This window comes from Mangifera indica, chromosome 18 (genome assembly GCF_011075055.1).
Source record: "Mangifera indica cultivar Alphonso chromosome 18, CATAS_Mindica_2.1, whole genome shotgun sequence".
Classification (NCBI taxonomy): domain Eukaryota; kingdom Viridiplantae; phylum Streptophyta; class Magnoliopsida; order Sapindales; family Anacardiaceae; genus Mangifera; species Mangifera indica.
The window spans coordinates 8,454,780-8,473,521 of NC_058154.1; the positions used below are offsets into that span (position 1 = coordinate 8,454,780).

Here is an 18,742-nt window from a genome sequence, read left to right on the forward strand (position 1 = left end):
TAAATTAGTGGTTAAAATTAAAAAAAATAAAATTTAAATTTATTTTTAATATTACAATTTGAATTTAAAACTAATATACTTAATTAGCTATCGGTGGGTTTTTATAAAATTAAAGACGTTGGTGAGAATAACACCTTTTGGCCGATCAAAAGATGCAAAAAAAAGCCAGAGTAATTGTCTCTCTCGTCAAAATGAAAACCTCTTCAAAGAAACAAAAACAAAAAATGTTTCTATTTTTAATATAAAGCATTTGGTCTCTTCTTTGGGTTCATTTTTTAGTAAGTTTTCACTCCTCTCTCTCAGCTGAGTTTCCAGGAGTTATTGAAGTTGTTTATTGTGTTATGTTCTGGATTGTTTTCTTTTAGAATTTGGGTTTGTAATTTTGGTGCATTTGGCCTTGAATTTCATTTCAATTTCTGAAAATTACTACTCTTTTGGCCATTTCTGGCGAGGTCCACTTTATTATTTTATCTTTTTTAGATTCTTATGCAAGTGGGTTTGTTTTATTTGAGGATTTTGTGAACTTGGTCCGGAGTGGTAGTTTTTACTCGTTTCATTTAAATTTGATCCATTTATGCTTTAGCTGCTTCTTGAGATATCCACTTTCATATTTGTAAGTTTATATTGGTTTTGATTCGGAACGTTTATGTATAGGTCAAAATTGGTTCATTTCAATTGATGTCATTTAAATTTGACTTATTTTTTTAGTAAATATCTTAGCATATCCCCATGTCTGCCTGTGCTTACTCATTTACAATTTTTCTTTTTTCTGTATGAGGGTATGAGTCTGAGCTGTTTTTTGTGAGCTATTGTTGATTGAAAAGGATGGAATTTTCTTGCAGTTTTTTGCGGCAGCTTTGGAGACTGAATTTACGGGTCCTCCATTTGGTTGAGGTCAGTGTTTGAGGTTTGTGATGGCTATTTATGGAAAATTAGTTTGTTTTGTGTGCTCTGTTTGACTATTGTTTCTTGATTTGTTTTATATGGTTGTGTTGTGTATAAATTGAAGTGTATTTGCCTTTTGTGTAGTGCAGAGTTAGTTTACTTACACTGGGGAAAGTTCAGTTTTACTTGTGAAATGCAGTTTTTCATATAAAGGTTAGATTGATAACATCTGAGTATGAGCAGTAAATCAAAGACTTGATGGAATATATGATGAAATTTAAGGGTCTTAATGAGCTAGCGGGAAAAAAAAAGTCTGGAAAAGGGGTTTTGTTTAATTATTCGATAGAACTACACTTTCTGCTTTCAGTTTGGGGAGTGTTCTGTTGACTACTTGAAAATAAAAAACCGCTTTTCCCCTAAAGAAAGGGGACTGGTTATTGGGTTCCTGTGAGAACACAGATGGAGAATATGGGACCATTTGATGGTGGTTCAGGGAGCTCTGCTTCTGAAGATCCATTCAACTTTTTGGAGCTTATGAATCTTGATTCCTATGCTGGTTGGTGCAACAGCTCAGCTGCAACAGAACAGATGTGTGCATCCTATGGGTTGTCATCGTTTCAGTCTATGCCTTATGACAATTTTGATGCAGTAAATTTCATCAGACCAAATACTTATGCAGTTCCTGATGGTGGTGGCACATCAAATGCTATGGGAAGTTCATACAATCGTGGAGACAAGATGGTTTTTCAAAAAACAATCACTGCATCTTGTAATTCATTGGATCCCAATGATGTGAATGATTTGGTTCATAAACAAAGTAATGGTGGTTATCAAGAAAAAAATGTCTCAGACATCTCAAGTTTGTTTTTTAGGCCAGTTCCTCTATCACTTGATGAGAAGATGGTTAGGGTATTGTCTTTCTTTAAAGAGTCATCTGGAGCGGGCATTTTGGCACAGGTTTGGGTTCCAATAAAGCGTGGAGATCAGTATGTCTTGAGCACTTCTGACCAACCCTACTTGCTTGATCAAATGCTTACAGGGTATCGTGAAGTGTCGAGGGCATATACCTTTTCCACAGAAACGAAACCAGGTTCTTTCCCAGGACTTCCTGGTCGAGTATTTATTTCTAAAGTTCCTGAGTGGACTTCAAATGTTGCTTATTACAACAAGGATGAGTACTTGAGGGTGAGACATGCCGTTAATCATGCCGTCCATGGTTCTATTGCTGTACCAGTCTTTGAATATCCTGACATGTCTTGTTGTGCTGTGCTGGAACTTGTCACTTTGAAAGAGAAGCCCAATTTTGATATAGAGATGGAAAATGTTTGCAATGCTCTTCAGGTTAGTTTATGCTCTTCATAGTTTCACTCTGGACTTCTTTCTTTTAGTAGTTTCCTTGGATTTTTTCTTTGATTTTCTTGCTATGCAATTATATGTAAAAAAACAAAAATATGTTTTTTTGCCTGGATTCCTTACATGGAGTCTGAAGAATATGGTGGGGAAAAGATATGGTTTACTGTGGAAAAAAATGGTTTTAATTCAGCAGTTAAAACAGCCCATAAATAAAACTGCCAAGAACTCTAACCAAAATGATGTTTTTTTCCTTTATGATGTGTTGTTATTTTCTTCCAGTCTCTGCATAGTTTCATTTGCGCATCATTTAATAGAGTGTGTGTGTGTATAAAACATTTTTTGGCATATTTATAGAAGTATGTTTTGTTATGAGAATCCTTGTTTGCAGCTGGAGTCATTGCTGCAAGGATGTGTTATTTAATCCTTATTATAGTTTAAGTAGCATATGTTGGCCCATGTTCTGTATTAGAAAAATGAAATAAAGAGAAGGAAATAATATTTGAGTGATTTTGCTGTGTCAGTTCTCTACAGATATTGTAGAAGCCATTGAATGATGATTGTTTCAAGATTTGAGTAAACATCTGAAACTCTATGTGCTTGTTGTGCAAAGCTTTTTAAGCTGTCATTGACATATGGCTATACTTATAGACCTAACAAATTAGTTTACAAATTACTTCTAATGTGTGGATTTAAACTTTTTTAAAGTAGTGTTTGATGTTATCAAGAGATCTTATTGATTGACATTCTTTTGGCAGGCTGTCAATTTAAGGACTAATGCTCCTCCTCGTCTTCTTCCACAGGTTTTTTCTGAACCTGAAAATTTTCTTTTTGGTTCATATATATTTGCTTTAAAAACTAAATACATAAGAGTAAAATGAAAATGAAAAGAAGAAGCACATCTTTTTTGTGTTTCCTTGGGTAGAAGAATTGGATAGATTTTTTTGCTTTTTTTAATCTTTTATATTCCAGTGCATCTCAAGGAATCAGAGAGCTGCCTTAGCAGAGATCAGTGATGTTCTACGAGCTGTATGTCATGCACATAGATTGCCACTGGCTCTAACATGGATTCCTTGTAATTACAATGAAGAAGCGGTTGATGAAATCATCAAAGTAAGGGTTAGAGAGGGTAATACAAGCTCAATTGGTAAAAATGTGCTATGCATAGAGGGAACAGCTTGTTATGTACATGATAGAGACATGCAAGGGTTCGTACATGCGTGTGCAGAGCATTATCTTGAGGAAGGACAAGGTACAGCTGGAAAAGCTCTTCAGTCAAAGCACCCCTGCTTCTTCCCTGATGTGAAATCATATGATATTAGTGAATATCCACTTGTCCATCATGCACGTAAGTTTGGGCTGAATGCTGCTGTTGCAGTTGGGCTTAGCAGCACTTACACTGGTGATGACAATTATATACTTGAGTTCCTCCTCCCTGTCAATATGAAAGGGAGTTCAGAGCAACAACTTTTGTTAAACAGCCTCTCAGGTACTATGCAGAGAATCTGTAAAAGTTTGAGAATGGTTACAGAGGAAGAATTGGTTGGGAATAAAGGGTCTAAAGTTGCATCTCAAAACGAAACAATTCCAAGTTTTTCGCAATTGTTAATGACAAGGAGTTCTCTGATGGCATTATCAGAGGGTGACTTTAACTCAATTGAGCCAATGCCCTCAAATATATCTAATTCTGAAAATCATGAAATAGAATCAGATGGTCCTCTTGAACAGGTATTATTTTTGAACACATCATTTTTTCTTTTTCTTGATGATATAGGTTTTCTCCAATTTGTTTTCCAAGACAATGGGTAATTCTATGCCTTTTTACCCGCATGTAAGTGCTGGTATGATAATTGCATGATGTGGCTTTGTGGTTGGCATTCTGCCATGTTTTTGCCAATTGAATTTGCATTATATCTCTATTCAACTTTAAGCTTTAAGCTTTAAGCCTTATTATCACAAGGAAAAAAAATCCTTTTCTGAAGCCCATTTATTCCTTTTTATTTCTAAAAAAAATTTATAAATACTATGATTTGATGTGACAAATGATGTTGGATGATTTCTCCGGTAGTTTTTAGAAATGTCTGTCTTGGTTATGATGCACTTGGTGACATCGTTGATCTTGATATGGTCCTGCATATCTCTTAAAATTGAACTAGGGGTAGCATTGGTCTTTTTTACACCATCTCATCTGTTATATGTGCAAGGTTCAATTGATAGAGCATAAGACATGTCTAAATTTCATTTTTATTTTCCAGGTTTTGTAGTTAAAGAAGCATATAAGCAAGTAATGAAGGGAGATTTGTGATGTTAAGTGATTATTTGAGTCTTAAAAATATTTGGGAGTGAAACCACTGTTCCAGGATTGTATCTGGTCAATAATGACTGTCTCCTTTTCTTTTATATTAAGTGGCAGTTGATAATATGTTCCTTAGTAGAGATACTGAGGGACTACTTCTGAGAATCACCCTGTGTAAAGAGACATATCTACCAAAAACCATATAATAATAGAATAAATCAAAATGTAAGAAGTGATTTCTTGGTGCATCATTTAATCAAATGTTTACAGCTGAACTTGTGTTTTTACATTTCTTCTAGGTGAAGATTGGACCACGACGACATCTGGACAAGAAGAAGAGTACAGCAGAGAAAAATGTGAGTTTGAGTGTTCTTCAGCAATACTTTTCTGGGAGTCTTAAGGATGCTGCGAAAAGTATTGGTGGTGAGACTTCATGTTGCATGTCATGTGTATCATTAATGTTAAATCGGTTTTTAAAATTTATGCCATCTTTGATCTTTAACACCATATCAAATTTCATGCCTGTTTTTTCTGGAAGTCATTAAAAAAGGCTTTTGCTTGAACTCAAAACTGAAATAGCATTAGATTTATATATATCAGATTCTTTGAAAAATTATTAGAAGTTATAATCACTGCTGTCACTAGAAAAGCATTATTGATTTGTATTTTCACCTTTTGCCTAGTATAATGGTCAAATTCTGGGGATGTTAAGTGCTTCTCAAATTTCGGTCTTTGATGGGACCTGTACTGAGTGTATATCTTTCGACTTTTTGAAGTTCTAAATGTAGGTTAGTCAGATTTGTTAATAAATAATATGCACAATGTGAATTAGATACTTATGCTGGTTATGATTGGTATTATTAGATATCATGGAGAAGTTCTTGTTATAACCTTACAGTACCAGTTTGCAACTCTGTATATCCCATCAAAAACATTTTTGTATGGAAGACAATCATGGGCTGATATTCTTTTGAGACAATCTATTGCCTTTCAAATTTCTTGTTCTCTTGCAGTCTGCCCGACCACACTGAAAAGGATATGCAGACAACACGGGATCTCTAGATGGCCATCCCGCAAGATAAACAAAGTGAACCGTTCATTAAGGAAAATACAAACTGTGCTTGACTCTGTTCAGGGGGTGGAAGGTGGATTAAAGTTTGACCCAACCACTGGTGGGTTTGTGGCAGCAGGCTCAATCATTCAAGAGTCTGATGCTCGGAAAAATTTTCTCTTCCCTGACAAAAACCTGCCCACCAAGAATCGCAAGCCAATAACCCAAGATGCGGCATCAATACCTCTATCCCCTCGTATAGATGGAGAAAAGTCTGCGGTGAAACTGGAGGAAGATGAATGCAGCTTGTACAAAAACCAAGTAGGCCCTGGAAGGAGCATGATCTTTCCAAATAGCTCTGAGAGACATCTAAATAGATCTAACATATTTCTGATTGATTGTAGTGAAGAATCCAAGTTGTTTGGAATAGACACTGGACAATTTCAGCCTGCTAAGCATGGTACTGCAGCTTGCGTTACTCCTGAAAATGGCTCCATGGGTTCTTGTTTTGCAAAAGGACAAAAATCGGCTCTGAGCAAGGCAGGGTTGAAATTAGAGAATTCTGACTGCCAATATGTGTCTCAGTGCTCAAGCTCCGTGGCTGCTGTGGAGGGGATGGATACCAGAATGGAGGTTTATAATGGATTGATCGAACATAACCAATCTACATCAAGCAGGACAGACTCATCAAACTGCTTGCTGGTACATGGTAGTTCATCAAGCTCTCCAAGCTTTGAAGAGGGGAAGCATTTGAAAGTACAACCAAGTTGTGGTGACAGTAGTACTAAAATTACTGTGAAAGCTAATTACAAAGACGATATCTGTCGATTCAAATTTGAACCCAGTGCAGGGTATTCCCAATTGTATGAAGAAGTTGCAATGAGACTCAACTTGCAAAATGGTATCTTCCTGCTCAGGTATCTAGATGATGAAGAGGAATGGGTGATGTTGGCCTGTGACTTGGATTTGGAGGAGTGTGTTGAGATAATGGAATCCATTGGCACACGAACTGTGAAATTGCTTGTTCGTGATATCTCTTGTGCCGTGGGCAGCTCCAGCAGTAGCAGTTGCATGTTGGCAGGCTCTTCATAGTTAACGAGTAACATCGAGCCAATCTTTTTATCCAGAGCTTTCATACAAGGTGATGTTCTTCCCATAAAGTTGGGAAACTCAGGCCTTCCTTCTTAGTATTTAGCAGTACTCATAAAATGAGGAATCTCTGCCCTTTGGTGTAAGTTAGTGTAGTCAGAATGATAAGTTACACAGAAAAGCCTAGATGATTAGATCATAAATGTCAATGTATTATAGGTCTGTATATGTTAGAAATAGTGATACTTGTAGAATAGATGCATGTATGAGACCTTGCATATTAACTTTGATAAGAATGAAATTGTGTATGTTAAAGGCATGCTATTGAAACTCCGGTCCAATGACTGATACTACAATCAGTAAGCTAAGAGTTAAATTTTAAAATGTTTTCAAACGAGATTAAGCCCTTATTCTTATGCTTTAAGCCTTTGCAATCAAAATTATCTCTGAGACTGTTTTATTTTATTGTTGGTGGGGAAATTGTTTTCAAACCCGAGAATTGAGATCATGATTGAATATTGTAATATGAAACTGTCACTATAACTGTTTTAATGTCTCTTTCCTCTGATAGAATTACCGTTTTAATCTCATTTAAAAAAATGCTATCTTGAGTGATAAAACAGTAAATTTTATATATAAAAAAATATAAATTTAAATCTTTTTTGATAATATATTAAAATTAATTTTTAATTTACTTAATTCGGCTTAACTTTGTGGAGTTCCTTGTCAAAGGAAAAAATCTCTCTACCAAAGCAACCCTTTTTTAAAATTTATTTAATAAATTACTAAAAAATTGTGATCCTTAAAGAAAACCCGAGAGCCTCCTGTATTTACGTCGTTTCCTTTTTTGTTCTTTTGGCGAAACTGTAATGTCGTGTCTCTGCAACTCTAGCACCGATGGAATCCAATGCGCAATCTCCTCCAGGGTTTTTACAAAAATTAATTTTTTCAAAATGTAGTTTAATTTGTTTGATGTTTGTTGTTTTTGGTGCTTTGATCGTTTGAGTTTCGTTAATTGTTCTCGGATTAAGATTTGACGTTCGGCTCTGTTTGGTTGTTGCGAAATTGTGAGAAATTTTTTTTTTTTGAAGGTTCTAACTTAACACTTAAAAGTCGCAGGTAAGTTCATATAAAAGAAAATTCTGTAGTTATCAATTTTTTTCCAAAGAAAAATTTTTATTTTTGTGAGATGATTACATGAAGAAAGATGAGGGAGTTGATTTCTGACGGTTGAGATTTCGTATTACAAATGCGATTGCTGGTATTAATTATAGATGAAAGGGGTGTAATCTTTAACTAATTAAAATTCATTTGATTCTATTTGTTTTCGTTCGTTTATTCTTAGTTATATATATGTGAGAATTCAGGTCCGACTGAAAAATTTTGAATGGTTATTAGATTACTTTTTTATTGATTTAGTTTGGCTGAGTTATGGAAACATTGAATTATTCTAATAATCGGAAAATGGAGGTTTCTGCCTTCCACTTTCTGTTTCTCTAAATCCAATTTCATTGCTGTTATTACACTTTAGTGAATGCTGTTGTAAAACTTTTTCTTGAGTAGCTTTCTTGGTCTAAATTCAATATTTATGTGTTTTTATGGTTTGTCATGGTGCCAAAGTTTCCATTTCTGAAGACTTTGGAATGTGCTTTCTCTTTTGGTTTTGATCTCATTTCTACTTGGGTTTTTGAAGTTGAATTAAGTGATTTGACGTTTGCAGGTAACAGCCCTCCTCCAAAACCTTGGGAGCGAGTAGGTGCTGCTTCTGGGCCGACACCTTTTAAGCCCCCATCAAGTGGCAATACAAGTGATGCAGTTGAGTGTTCAGGAACTGCGAATTCTGGAGGAATTGTTTCTACTTCTGGTAGGCCTGCCACTATTAATAGAAATTCTCTTGGTCGGCCTCTTCCATCAAGGCCTTGGGAGAAAAACTATGGAAGCAACAACTATAGAGGTAAATATGAATCTTTCGTTTGAAAGAAACAGAATTCTGATAATACTGGTGTAAAAGGGACTACCTCTGCCTTTGAATTGTCGCTATCCAAGGTTAATAAAAGAAGCATATCGTAAATATGATAATTATCAATGTGATATTGAGTGGCTCCTTTTTCTGTTTTTCCATTGACTTCTTTCTTTAAACTTTTATTTCCTTCCTAACTCAGGTTATGGGTCTACTATGAACTACACTTCTGGCATAGGTTCTGGAATGTATGGTTCATATGGTGGTTTGGGAGGAGGCATGTATGGTGGAGGGATGAATGGTAATGGCATGTACAGGGGAGGTTATGGTGGGCTTTATGGATCTGGGATGTACGGGGGTGGAATGTATAATGGTGGTTTTGGAGGTCCAATGGGTGGTTATGGAATGGGTCTGGGAGGCCCTTATGGTGTTCAAGATCCAAACAATCCATCTGGCGGTCCTTCATCCCCTCCTGGGTTTTGGATATCACTTCTTCGAGTGGTATGGTTATTTATACAGTTTTATGAATTGAGTTATTTCTTTAGTTAACTACTCAACAACGAATTGTTGTCCATGTGTATAATAGGAACTTTTGTGAACTTACACTATCCAATAGATATAGCTCTTGCCTAGGGGTGGATTCAAAGCTAGCTTGTTTGAGTTTGATACGAGTTTTGTTCGAACGAACCCTAACCCGAGCTAAAATATATTAATTAGTTTTTTTAAATGACTCTACACAAGCCACAAGGAAACCAAATTTGAGTGAACGAGTCCGAAATAGGTTTGGCTTGTCTACATAAACCCAAGCCAAATATGAACTCCCGATCCATGAAACGAGCCTAATATGAATGAGTTATTTTCCAGGCTAGATGAGCCTGAGTTGAGTCCTCTCGAAAGCGAGCTTCACCTTGTTCGGGGTTGATTATGACCAATGCTTAAATGTTGGATTATTATTATGTCTCTTTTTAAGAGTCTTGCCTTCATAGAATTGACTTTATGTCACCATTTATCTGGTTACCATAGTTTGCTTCTGATCAATGCTGTCACTGTTCTTAGTTGCTTGCTTTCGGTTAACTTTTCCTGTATACAATCACTAATTTATCAGAAACAACAGATATTGGATATTGGATATTGGATATTGGTAAGAGCTATGAGATATCGGTTTAATGTGTTATATGTTGAAATTTCCTTTAAAGAGTCTCTGGCTATAATATATTAGCGACGCTTCATGTATTAGTTGTTTGTGGGATTTTCTTTCTGCTGTGCGATCAGTCATTCACAGGTTTTGTTCTGTATGACAGATGCAAAGTGTAGTAAGCTGTTTTGGCCAGATCTCAATCCTTATTTATCAAAATACACAGGCCTTCCACATGTTCATTACTGCACTTCTTCAGGTATTCTCCCCTTTTGTTTCCAATCTTTTGCTTTTTATGTTAATTTGAAAATGTAGAGTTGGCTTCCTGAGGGATATGAGGCCATAAAGATGCAAAAAACATTTTGATATGCTCGTTTGTTCATGATGAATTATACCAAATTATCCAGGCCATGGTTTTAACAACTTGCCATTACTTCAAGATAGCTATGGCAGACCAGCCTTGCGGTTGTTTTAGCTTCATTCACATATTTCTTAACATCGCTTTTGCATAGTGGACACCTATCTAGGTGTACTACAGTATATTTTCATAACACATCCATTATGATCGGACTTTCTGAAAAGTTTCATGTTTAATTGTTGTCATTTTGATGCAGCTTGTCGATCGCACTGGTTTATTATACGGAGAGTTAGCTAGATTCGTACTGAGAATACACGGAATCAAACGAAAGCCAAGGAAGGCTTACCCCCCAGGTCCTAATGAACCAAATGGCATGAATGCAAATCAGAACTCTGTTGAGGGACCAAGGGCTGCCCCTGCAGAGTCTTGGGACAATGTATGGAGAAACAATCTTGGTTAATGAATCAATCCTAACAGCTCAGTTTAGGAAACTTAGTTACCCCTGCCAACTGTGTATTGAACATTACATGATCGTTTGTCAAACATAATGTCTTGCACAAGTGATGTAATTCTATAGAAGACTTCTGGGCAATTCTTGCCCGAAAGTCGAACCCATTTTGCACTCATCAATCCTACTTCCCCACAGAAATACATGAGATTATATGGTATCAGGTTTAATAGATAAATCTAATTTGATTTTTGGTTCAATGCTACAAGAAAACCTCTTTATATTGTATCCAATGGTGTAAAAATTTGCACTCGAGAACAGATTTGAGAAGAAAATTGAGGGGGATTATCAATATATACATAATATATGACAGGTGGAAACCGATATTTGCTTTTAACAAATAAAATTGCTGTAATATTTCTGACCGGAAACCATAATTTCTATGTAATCCCAAGGGAAGAAAGATATTTTGAACTTCCCAAGGGCAACTATTGTCTCCAATAAATAATTTACTGTTGACATAAACAATTGCATAATGAAGATATAATGAATATGGTCGAAGTTACATTACAATTGATGGCTTCCACATCTCTATGCAGCTCCAATAATAATGGATACTCCTTGGGAAGCCTTGTTTAACAATTTTCAGCCATCTTTTACATGAATGACACCTGCAAAAACTAGACAGCAATGGGATTAACAAGTATGAAATTGACATTGGGCCTCCATGGTTCTAGTTTTTGGTCAGTGGATGGCATACCGCAGAAGGTGAATTCCAAGATTGTTTTTCTTTCGTTGGTTCTGGCTATCTATTCAAGCGTTCGTATTCTCCAGCAAACCCATATGTTAACCAAACAATTTTTTTGTTTCTGGCCGACAACGCTGAAATCAGTTATGCATCTATCATCAACTTCTTCAACTTTTTTATTCCACTGCATACATAAAAAAGTCAAACATTTGTAAATGTTAATATGTTTAATTTCATAAATGAACTAGCCAAATGCGAACGTCCGTGCATGAACATTGTAAAACTCCACATTAGAAAGACCTAAAATTTTATTGAGTTTCAAACTAATATCTTAACAGTGCAAAGCATATTAACCAACCACATTGATAAGACAGTCACAAGTACATTGATAAGATGGTCAAATGTGATAGGGAAGTGATTCCTTTGGGAAGGGAGGAGGGTTAAACATTATCTTAAAAAGAGACAAAATAATAATCCAACATTTAAGCAATCTAAATATGTAAAGAAAAGTACCTCTTTGGAAGAGAAGGTACCAACTCTTCAACTATTTGAACTATGTCAGAATTACTTGCATCCTCTTCGGGTGAAGTCTGCCTTTCTGATTTAACTGCTGATTCAGTTAGGAAACAGCATTAACAACTTGCTTTGACAATAAGATAATCAGAAAATATGTACATGTTAGTGTGTGATAAACTAAGTCCTATTTCATCAAGTAAAATACAATTCAATGTAGTGCACATAATATTTTACCAAGCATTGAGTAAAGTTGCACACCAAATGGTAAGGTCCTATGGTTAATTTACACAAACAAAATATGCAGGCTTAATTTTTTGATTATCCACTCTATTTGATTCATACAAAACTATTTCAGAAATATGTACCTTTGAACATAATTATAATATGCCTATATAACAGCAACAGACATAAAAATATAAAGGATCTAAACATCCATTTGAAGCTGCAAAGAAAATGATATTACTTCCCTTATACAGACATTAAATACATATTTAAAAAATTATCATGGAAAGATGATTTAAATACCTTGGGAATGTTCTAGAGTTGATAAGTTGCCTCTGAGATATGAACTGTCATTCCAGTCTAAATCTACTTTTTCTTCCTTCGCAAATTTCTCCAACATGTGACCAATAACATTATAGGCAACCAGACTACTCTCATCATAAATTTCTTGGATCGCAACATATTGGTTTCTACGTCTACTTTGTTTGCTGGTTTTTATATGTTCATATAAGAAGTTATCAGAAAATAAATCGCTTGAGAATACTGGAACCTGACTAGTATTTAGTTCAACTTCATGTCTCTCAAACAAGTTGCAATTAAACCTTTCTTGCGGTGTAAGAAACCAAGAGAAACTATTCCCATCAGTCATGGATGAGCAAACTTTGCGACTTTCTACTTGGTATTGACTAATATCTGCATTAGTGGTGCTACAATGAATAGGCGATCCCAAGGATTGTGCGAGTGAAATAACACCATGGGAATCGGAACCCAGTCTGATAAAACACTCTTGTCCAGGTCCTACACTTGAGGAATTTTTAAGCTGGTCCTTAGGTGTAAGGTAGGCAGAAGATCCATTCTCCATAGTGGTATCAACTGGCACTGACTCCCCAAAGCCTTCCGCTTCATGATCTGATTCAGCATCCACATCACCATCACCATAATCACCATCATCATAAATATCTGATCCATCATCACTTTCTTCTAATTCCTCCATATATGCATCAGCGAAATCCTGATCAAACCCATTGTCAGGAAGCAAATCCCAGACAACCTGTTTTGTGTGAGCACTCACACTCAAGATGCAATCTACCTCTTGCTCAATTTCCTCTTTTGGGAAGCACCAATAAGGTGCACTACGAGAGCTCCGGTTGACAATAGCAAGAGTGTCGAATAAAGACTTTGGAATGATATCCATATCACTGCACTCAAAGAGATACTCAATTAACATTTTCTTAATTGCTGTTCTAAGACAACCATTGGGTATATCAGCATTTGGGTCCAACAAATTCTGTAAAGTTTTCAACTCTGGGAATCTGACCTTTGTTTTAAGCAAACAAATTGCTTTCACTATCTCATTTTGTAAGCTTCTTATTTCAGGGGAAAACCGTTGAAAGCCTGCATCAGATGAATTCTGACATCCTGGTTTTAGTTTTAGCGATAAACCTGCTATAGCCATTGCTTTAGCTAATGGCTTCTGTAGCTCATCCCTTTTACCTAATTCGGAAAGCAATTTCTTGCTATTTTTCCTCACTTTTTCAATTATCTGGCCTCGACTCCGACCATGTCTGTGGCGCTGTAATTGGGGCATACCTCTTTGCACACTTCTTAGTTTCCTGTCCATTGCAAGCAGGGCCTGGAAAGGCAAGTCCTCAAGTCCAGCCAAGACCTTGACAGTGGCAGCATAATGAGATTGAAATGTGGGAGTTAAAAAGTTAGCTGAATTCTCCTGGAAATTTTGTGGGTCATTTAGAAGAAGAGATAGCTGCTTTACGACATCTGTCTTCCAATGATTATTTTTACTTCTAGAGTCCTTAGAAAGTGATTCCCTAATAACCATTTTCATTTGCCTTCTAGTTTTCTCAAACTGGACTAAGCCTCCTGTAAGTATCTTGGCAATGTGGTAAAGCCCCATATTTGTGAAAGCATCAAGGTGTAAGTTAAGGATTCTTTCTATATTGTGCATGTCATACAATAACATATTGTCTTGATCATCATGCTCTCTTTCAGCTGTAGATGCTCCAAAGGATTCTTCAACATGTTTTTTTATGGTCTCACAGAATATCTGAGTCACGAATAAGAGAAAACATGAAATCTACAAATGCCAAGCCAAATGAAACCAGACAAGCAAGGAAATACTTTTAAAAAGAGGAATATTTTACTAGTAAACTAATCAGGTGTATCACCTTTTAGAAACAATTTAACCATAATCAGTTTTACTGCAAATCTTCTTTCCAATCATATTGGAAAAAAGTTCTTTTTTCAAGCACTGGGTTGTCAGTAGAAACATAAAATAACTAAGAGGTAATATATATGGCTATGTATCTTTCTATTACGAAACATCACATGCATTGGCTTTGATAAGACTAGCAAAAATGTCCCAAGAGCCAACACCAAAGCTCGAACTAAGAACAGACTCCAGCAAAACATCCTGACATGTTCAATCAGGCATAAATTTGAAATTTATAGAAATATAGCTTCTATAAAAGGCATCCAGGCAGTTAATGGAAAACGAAATGGATGGCGCATGGATCTAGCATTGAAACTGTACTTGGTTCAGCTTGGTTTTCCATTCAATTCAACCTATCAAGCTTGAGTTCACAACCCTACAAAAGTTTCTTCCCAAACAATCATAAGATGAGTACATGTCACACCTGCTCATGTCGCATGTCACAGTTGGTTGTTTGTATGTACAACCATTATAGGGAAAAGTTTTTCCAAGAAAACATAACCAGATTTTCAAATACAAAAATATCTCTATGTGCATTTATTTTTTTAATAATTAAAAGTCTTCCTTTTTATTTAAATTATAAATTCACAAATACTAAATATCAAAATACAATGAATAAAAGAACTTACATCATCATCCCTAAGCAGAGATTCAGGCAATGACCTGAAAGATCAAACCGACATCATTCAATAAAATTAGGCACAGATGAAAAGAAAATACTTGCATGCCTTTGTCTTTTGTGGTATTGGCATGCAATATTTTAATCGGAAAAGATACCTGCATCACTTACCTATGTTTCTTTAAGAACTTTGGCTCTTTTAACCGATTTCTTTTAGATTTGGACGTAGCGAGTCCCATCAGCCACCTGAATATATCAATTTAGTTCAAACATACAATAAAAATTATAGATAAAAAACATATTATTTTTCAAGCTGCAGAGACATAATTGAAACCATATCAAGCTAATGCTCTCAGTGAACTTTTATACCACCACAAATTTTATATTTTTATTTTTTATTATAATAAAAATCAATCTGTCAAAGATTTGAATTATACATAAATTAAAAATTTAATTACATCAATTAGGCTCCACTTAAAAAGAAATAACATATATATTTCAAAGCGTCTGTATAATCAAAAGTTTAAATTTTTGCAGAAAGCGCCCTTAAATTTGTACAGAATCAAATGAATCGTAAATTAAAAGGGAGTGAAGACTGACCGTCTTTTGAGTTTAAGCTGCTTCTCTTGACGCTTAATTTCCAACAAAATCGATTTGCAATCAGTCCCGAACAATCCCATCGACTCCATTCGAATGTATTTGTATGAGATTACGAATGCGCTGGAGTTTGTTGATCGATCTGACGGCGGAGAGAGACGGCGAGATTTAGAGTTAGGGCTTTCAGGTCAGAAATTTTGTTAATATACGGAGGTAGAAGGGTTTTGTTTTCTTTTGTTTTTAATGGGTGGAGAGGGTTTTAGAAGACGAGTCAGGCACGTCCTTATATAGGATATAGATATCATAAACACCCTTCAATGTAACTTTTCTTTTTAAAAAGTTTAATGTATTTTACAATCTATTAAGAACCCCTCAGTAAAGAAAAATTCTGAAATTTATGTAAAAATTATATTTACTTTTAGACTAGGATACTAGAAAAGTAAGATCATGGTTTAAAAAAACAAAATTATTTTAAATAATTTTTTATCATAAATATATAAAATTATAAGCTGTTTTAATAATGATTTATTTAATGTAAAAATAAATTACTCCAGAAATAATTTCCTCGTGATAATTGTTATCTTATATAATATCAGTATTCACTTTAAATTTTCATTTCATAGTAGTTAATTTAACATGTTCAATTTTATTTATAGTTATAATTAGGTTTGAATTTGAGCTAAGCCAAACTTGAATTTGACTTAGCTATTGAATAGTCAAGCTTGAGCCAGATCTTAGACTTGGTGAGCCACGAAAATGGTTGACTGAGTAAGAAATTAAGCCACAACTAAAATAGTACACAATGACTATTAAAGAAGCTTCATATAGTTACTATTACCCATAAAAATGACTCTTATTTTCCTTGAACAATGAAGAAATGTAAACATCTGACTATTTTGATGGCAAGAACACATCAATACAACAACTCATAAAAGTAAAGAGTTAAAAAACCCTCAAATTAGTAACCCTAATTCCAAAATTAGGGTTCAAAAAATTCCAGCAAACAATTTGTTATAAAGTGAACTGAAATGCATTGGCGAAGAGTCGAGTAATGTGGAAAGAAGAAGAAGTAGAGTTAGTTAGTTCTAAATGGTGTCGTTGGGCATTAGTTTTGTATAGTAATGAGGTCTCGTTTGAATTGTTACTTTGTACCTTTTAAAATATCGAAATGGTATCATTCCATTTTTACAAATAATTGATGTTGGCGCTTGGATTTAATCTTCATTCTCCTTTGGATTTTGATCTTGTCTTCTTTTTCTCTTTGTGATTCAATCTTTTCTCTCTTTACAATTTCACTATAACTTGCATTATTCGCATCAGAGCAAGTCCTAGTTATGGCAGATGGAGCACGTGCATAAGAGTTATATCGAGATCTTACACAACTGGTTACTTAACTTCTATTGGATTAAGAAGTGACAACAAAAGTTTGTTCATGAGTTTGAAAAATGGCAACAGGAGTTCGTACGAGATTCAATTGCAAAAATTTAGAAATTGATTGGAAGATTAAACATTCAACAAATGGAAGTTCTTTCACAATTAACAAGCCATAATGAGGAAAGTAGTTCAAGAAACATGCCTGAAATTTGATCGCCATGGAAGAAGGTAATGGGGTTAGACCTTCCTCGATTTAATGGTAAACATTTTGATCATTGGATTACAAAAGTAGAGTAGTATTTCGATGTAGATGGAACTTTGAATGAAGATAAAGTTAAAATTGCCCTTTGCATTTAGAGGATTGTGCTATACAATGGTACCAAAGTTTTATGAAATCTTATAACAATATAGTGTTAACTTGGGAGGAGTATTCGACAATAATGAGAGCTAGGTTTGGCCATTATGTTTATGATGATCTTTTGGTTAACCTATGAAACCTTAATCAAGGGGCCTATTTGTAGTGATATCTAGACGAATTTGATGAATTGTATCCTAAGGCTGGTATTCGGAAAGATTAGACATTGAGTTTCTTCTTTTCTAGTTTGGTAGACTTGCTACAAATGCATATACGAATGTTTCATCCTAAAACTATATCAAAAGCCTATACATTGGCAAAACTCCAAGAACTTACCGTGGCTGATATTAAGGAACAACTAAGGCCTAGTACTCACACCCCATACATGCCATCTATGTCTAAGTCCTCACACTATAGCCATAACACTAATCCTAGATAACACAAACCAACTTATCCTACTGGTTTATTGCCAATACCTAATATGTCTAAACTCCACTTATCGACGTTTATTGGTTCTAAAACAACTTCCAACAAATTGTTTAATGAGAAGATAACTAAGGGAATTTGCTTTTGGTGTGATGACAAATATGTTTCTGGTCACAAGTGCCCAAAGAAGCAAACATATTTGTTGCAGTTGAAGGATGAGCAGGGGAAGAGGATTGTAGTGAAACTAAAGAGCAAAAGGTTCCTGTGAAAAACCATGGACTAAGATGCAATTGTCTCTACAAACTCTTTAGGGTTTAGTGGGTTCAAAGACCATGTATTTGATTGGGATGCACAGAAGGAAACAATTGTACATCTTGATTGACTCATAGAGCACTTATAATTTCTTGAGAGTGTAAACTGCAAACAGGTTGAGGTCTTTATTGAATTCAGTAGATTGAGTAAGGGTTATGATTGCTAATGGGAAAGATCTCTATTGCACAGTTCAGTGTGAGAAGTTTGAAGTCAAAATTCAGGGCCAAAATTTTTATGTAGATGTTTATACCTTGCCCCTTGACAATTATGATCTTAACTTGGGGGCTCAATGGTTAGCTGACCTAGGTGATATTGTATGGAACTTCAAAAAATTAATTATGAAATTTTCGGTAGAACAATAACAATTTTATTTGTAAGAGGAGAAAAAGATGAGGTTAAGCTTGATAGGAGGAAATCAACTAACTAAATTGTTGAAAAAACAACATCAGCTTGTCTCCATTCAATTGTTATGGACCACTGATATGAATACAAAAAGGCAATTGTATGACTAACAAGTGGTTAATAAGGATGTTAGAGAAATATTGTAAGGTGTTTACAAAATCGAAGAGGTTACCACTTGAGAGATTTCAATAACACAAAATAGTCTTGAAAGAAGGATCCCACGACCCTAGTAATCTCTAGCCCTATAGATATGAGGGAATATGGCAATTGGGCTGGGTCAAATAGAGACCTGACCTAATACTATAGCACATGGGCCTAACCATGGGACTTTTGAGTCAGGCTGCGGGCTTTAATATTAAGCCCATGGCTTGG

General features: G+C 35.2%; 3 protein-coding genes across 20 annotated transcripts; 2 read left to right on the forward strand and 1 right to left on the reverse strand.

Annotated features, from left to right (window-relative positions):
• The first annotated feature begins 121 nt into the window (after positions 1 to 121).
• LOC123202367 (protein NLP9-like) lies at positions 122 to 8,528 on the forward strand. 14 transcript variants are annotated; one of them, XM_044618267.1, is made up of 8 exons: positions 122 to 278; positions 843 to 894; positions 1,030 to 2,226; positions 2,994 to 3,038; positions 3,208 to 3,963; positions 4,831 to 4,954; positions 5,545 to 6,723; positions 8,392 to 8,528. In XM_044618267.1, exons 3-7 carry the CDS (start codon positions 1,345 to 1,347, stop codon positions 6,672 to 6,674), a joined length of 2,937 nt encoding a protein of 978 aa, XP_044474202.1. In that variant the 5' UTR covers positions 122 to 278; positions 843 to 894; positions 1,030 to 1,344; the 3' UTR covers positions 6,675 to 6,723; positions 8,392 to 8,528. The 14 variants fall into 14 exon arrangements, with proteins under 14 accessions (XP_044474202.1, XP_044474204.1, XP_044474201.1 ...); XM_044618269.1 differs by lacking the exon at positions 8,392 to 8,528 and having other exon boundaries at positions 843 to 907; positions 1,030 to 1,098; positions 1,253 to 2,226; positions 5,545 to 7,001; XM_044618266.1 differs by lacking the exon at positions 8,392 to 8,528 and having other exon boundaries at positions 1,030 to 1,098; positions 1,253 to 2,226; positions 5,545 to 7,001.
• On the forward strand, positions 7,393 to 10,754 carry LOC123202369 (peroxisomal membrane protein 13-like). 2 transcript variants are annotated; one of them, XM_044618275.1, is made up of 5 exons: positions 7,393 to 7,626; positions 8,392 to 8,625; positions 8,834 to 9,132; positions 9,933 to 10,025; positions 10,381 to 10,754. In XM_044618275.1, exons 1-5 carry the CDS (start codon positions 7,569 to 7,571, stop codon positions 10,582 to 10,584), a joined length of 888 nt encoding a protein of 295 aa, XP_044474210.1. In that variant the 5' UTR covers positions 7,393 to 7,568; the 3' UTR covers positions 10,585 to 10,754. The 2 variants fall into 2 exon arrangements, with proteins under 2 accessions (XP_044474210.1, XP_044474211.1); XM_044618276.1 differs by having other exon boundaries at positions 7,393 to 7,597.
• Positions 10,755 to 10,939: 185 nt separating this feature from the next.
• LOC123202368 lies at positions 10,940 to 15,755 on the reverse strand. Of its 4 annotated transcripts, none has more exons than XR_006498948.1 (7): positions 15,505 to 15,755; positions 15,076 to 15,150; positions 14,915 to 14,948; positions 12,362 to 14,120; positions 11,834 to 11,927; positions 11,333 to 11,504; positions 10,940 to 11,243 (listed from the first exon to the last, which is right to left on the reverse strand). XR_006498948.1 is itself a non-coding variant. In XM_044618273.1 (6 exons), the coding sequence occupies exons 1-6, from the start codon at positions 15,591 to 15,593 to the stop codon at positions 11,465 to 11,467; spliced, it is 2,094 nt and encodes a 697-aa protein (XP_044474208.1). In that variant the 5' UTR covers positions 15,594 to 15,755; the 3' UTR covers positions 10,940 to 11,464. The 4 variants fall into 4 exon arrangements, 1 of the variants encoding a protein (XP_044474208.1); XR_006498946.1 differs by having other exon boundaries at positions 11,834 to 11,930; XR_006498947.1 differs by having other exon boundaries at positions 10,940 to 11,252; positions 11,834 to 11,930.
• Between the last annotated feature and the right edge of the window lie 2,987 nt (positions 15,756 to 18,742).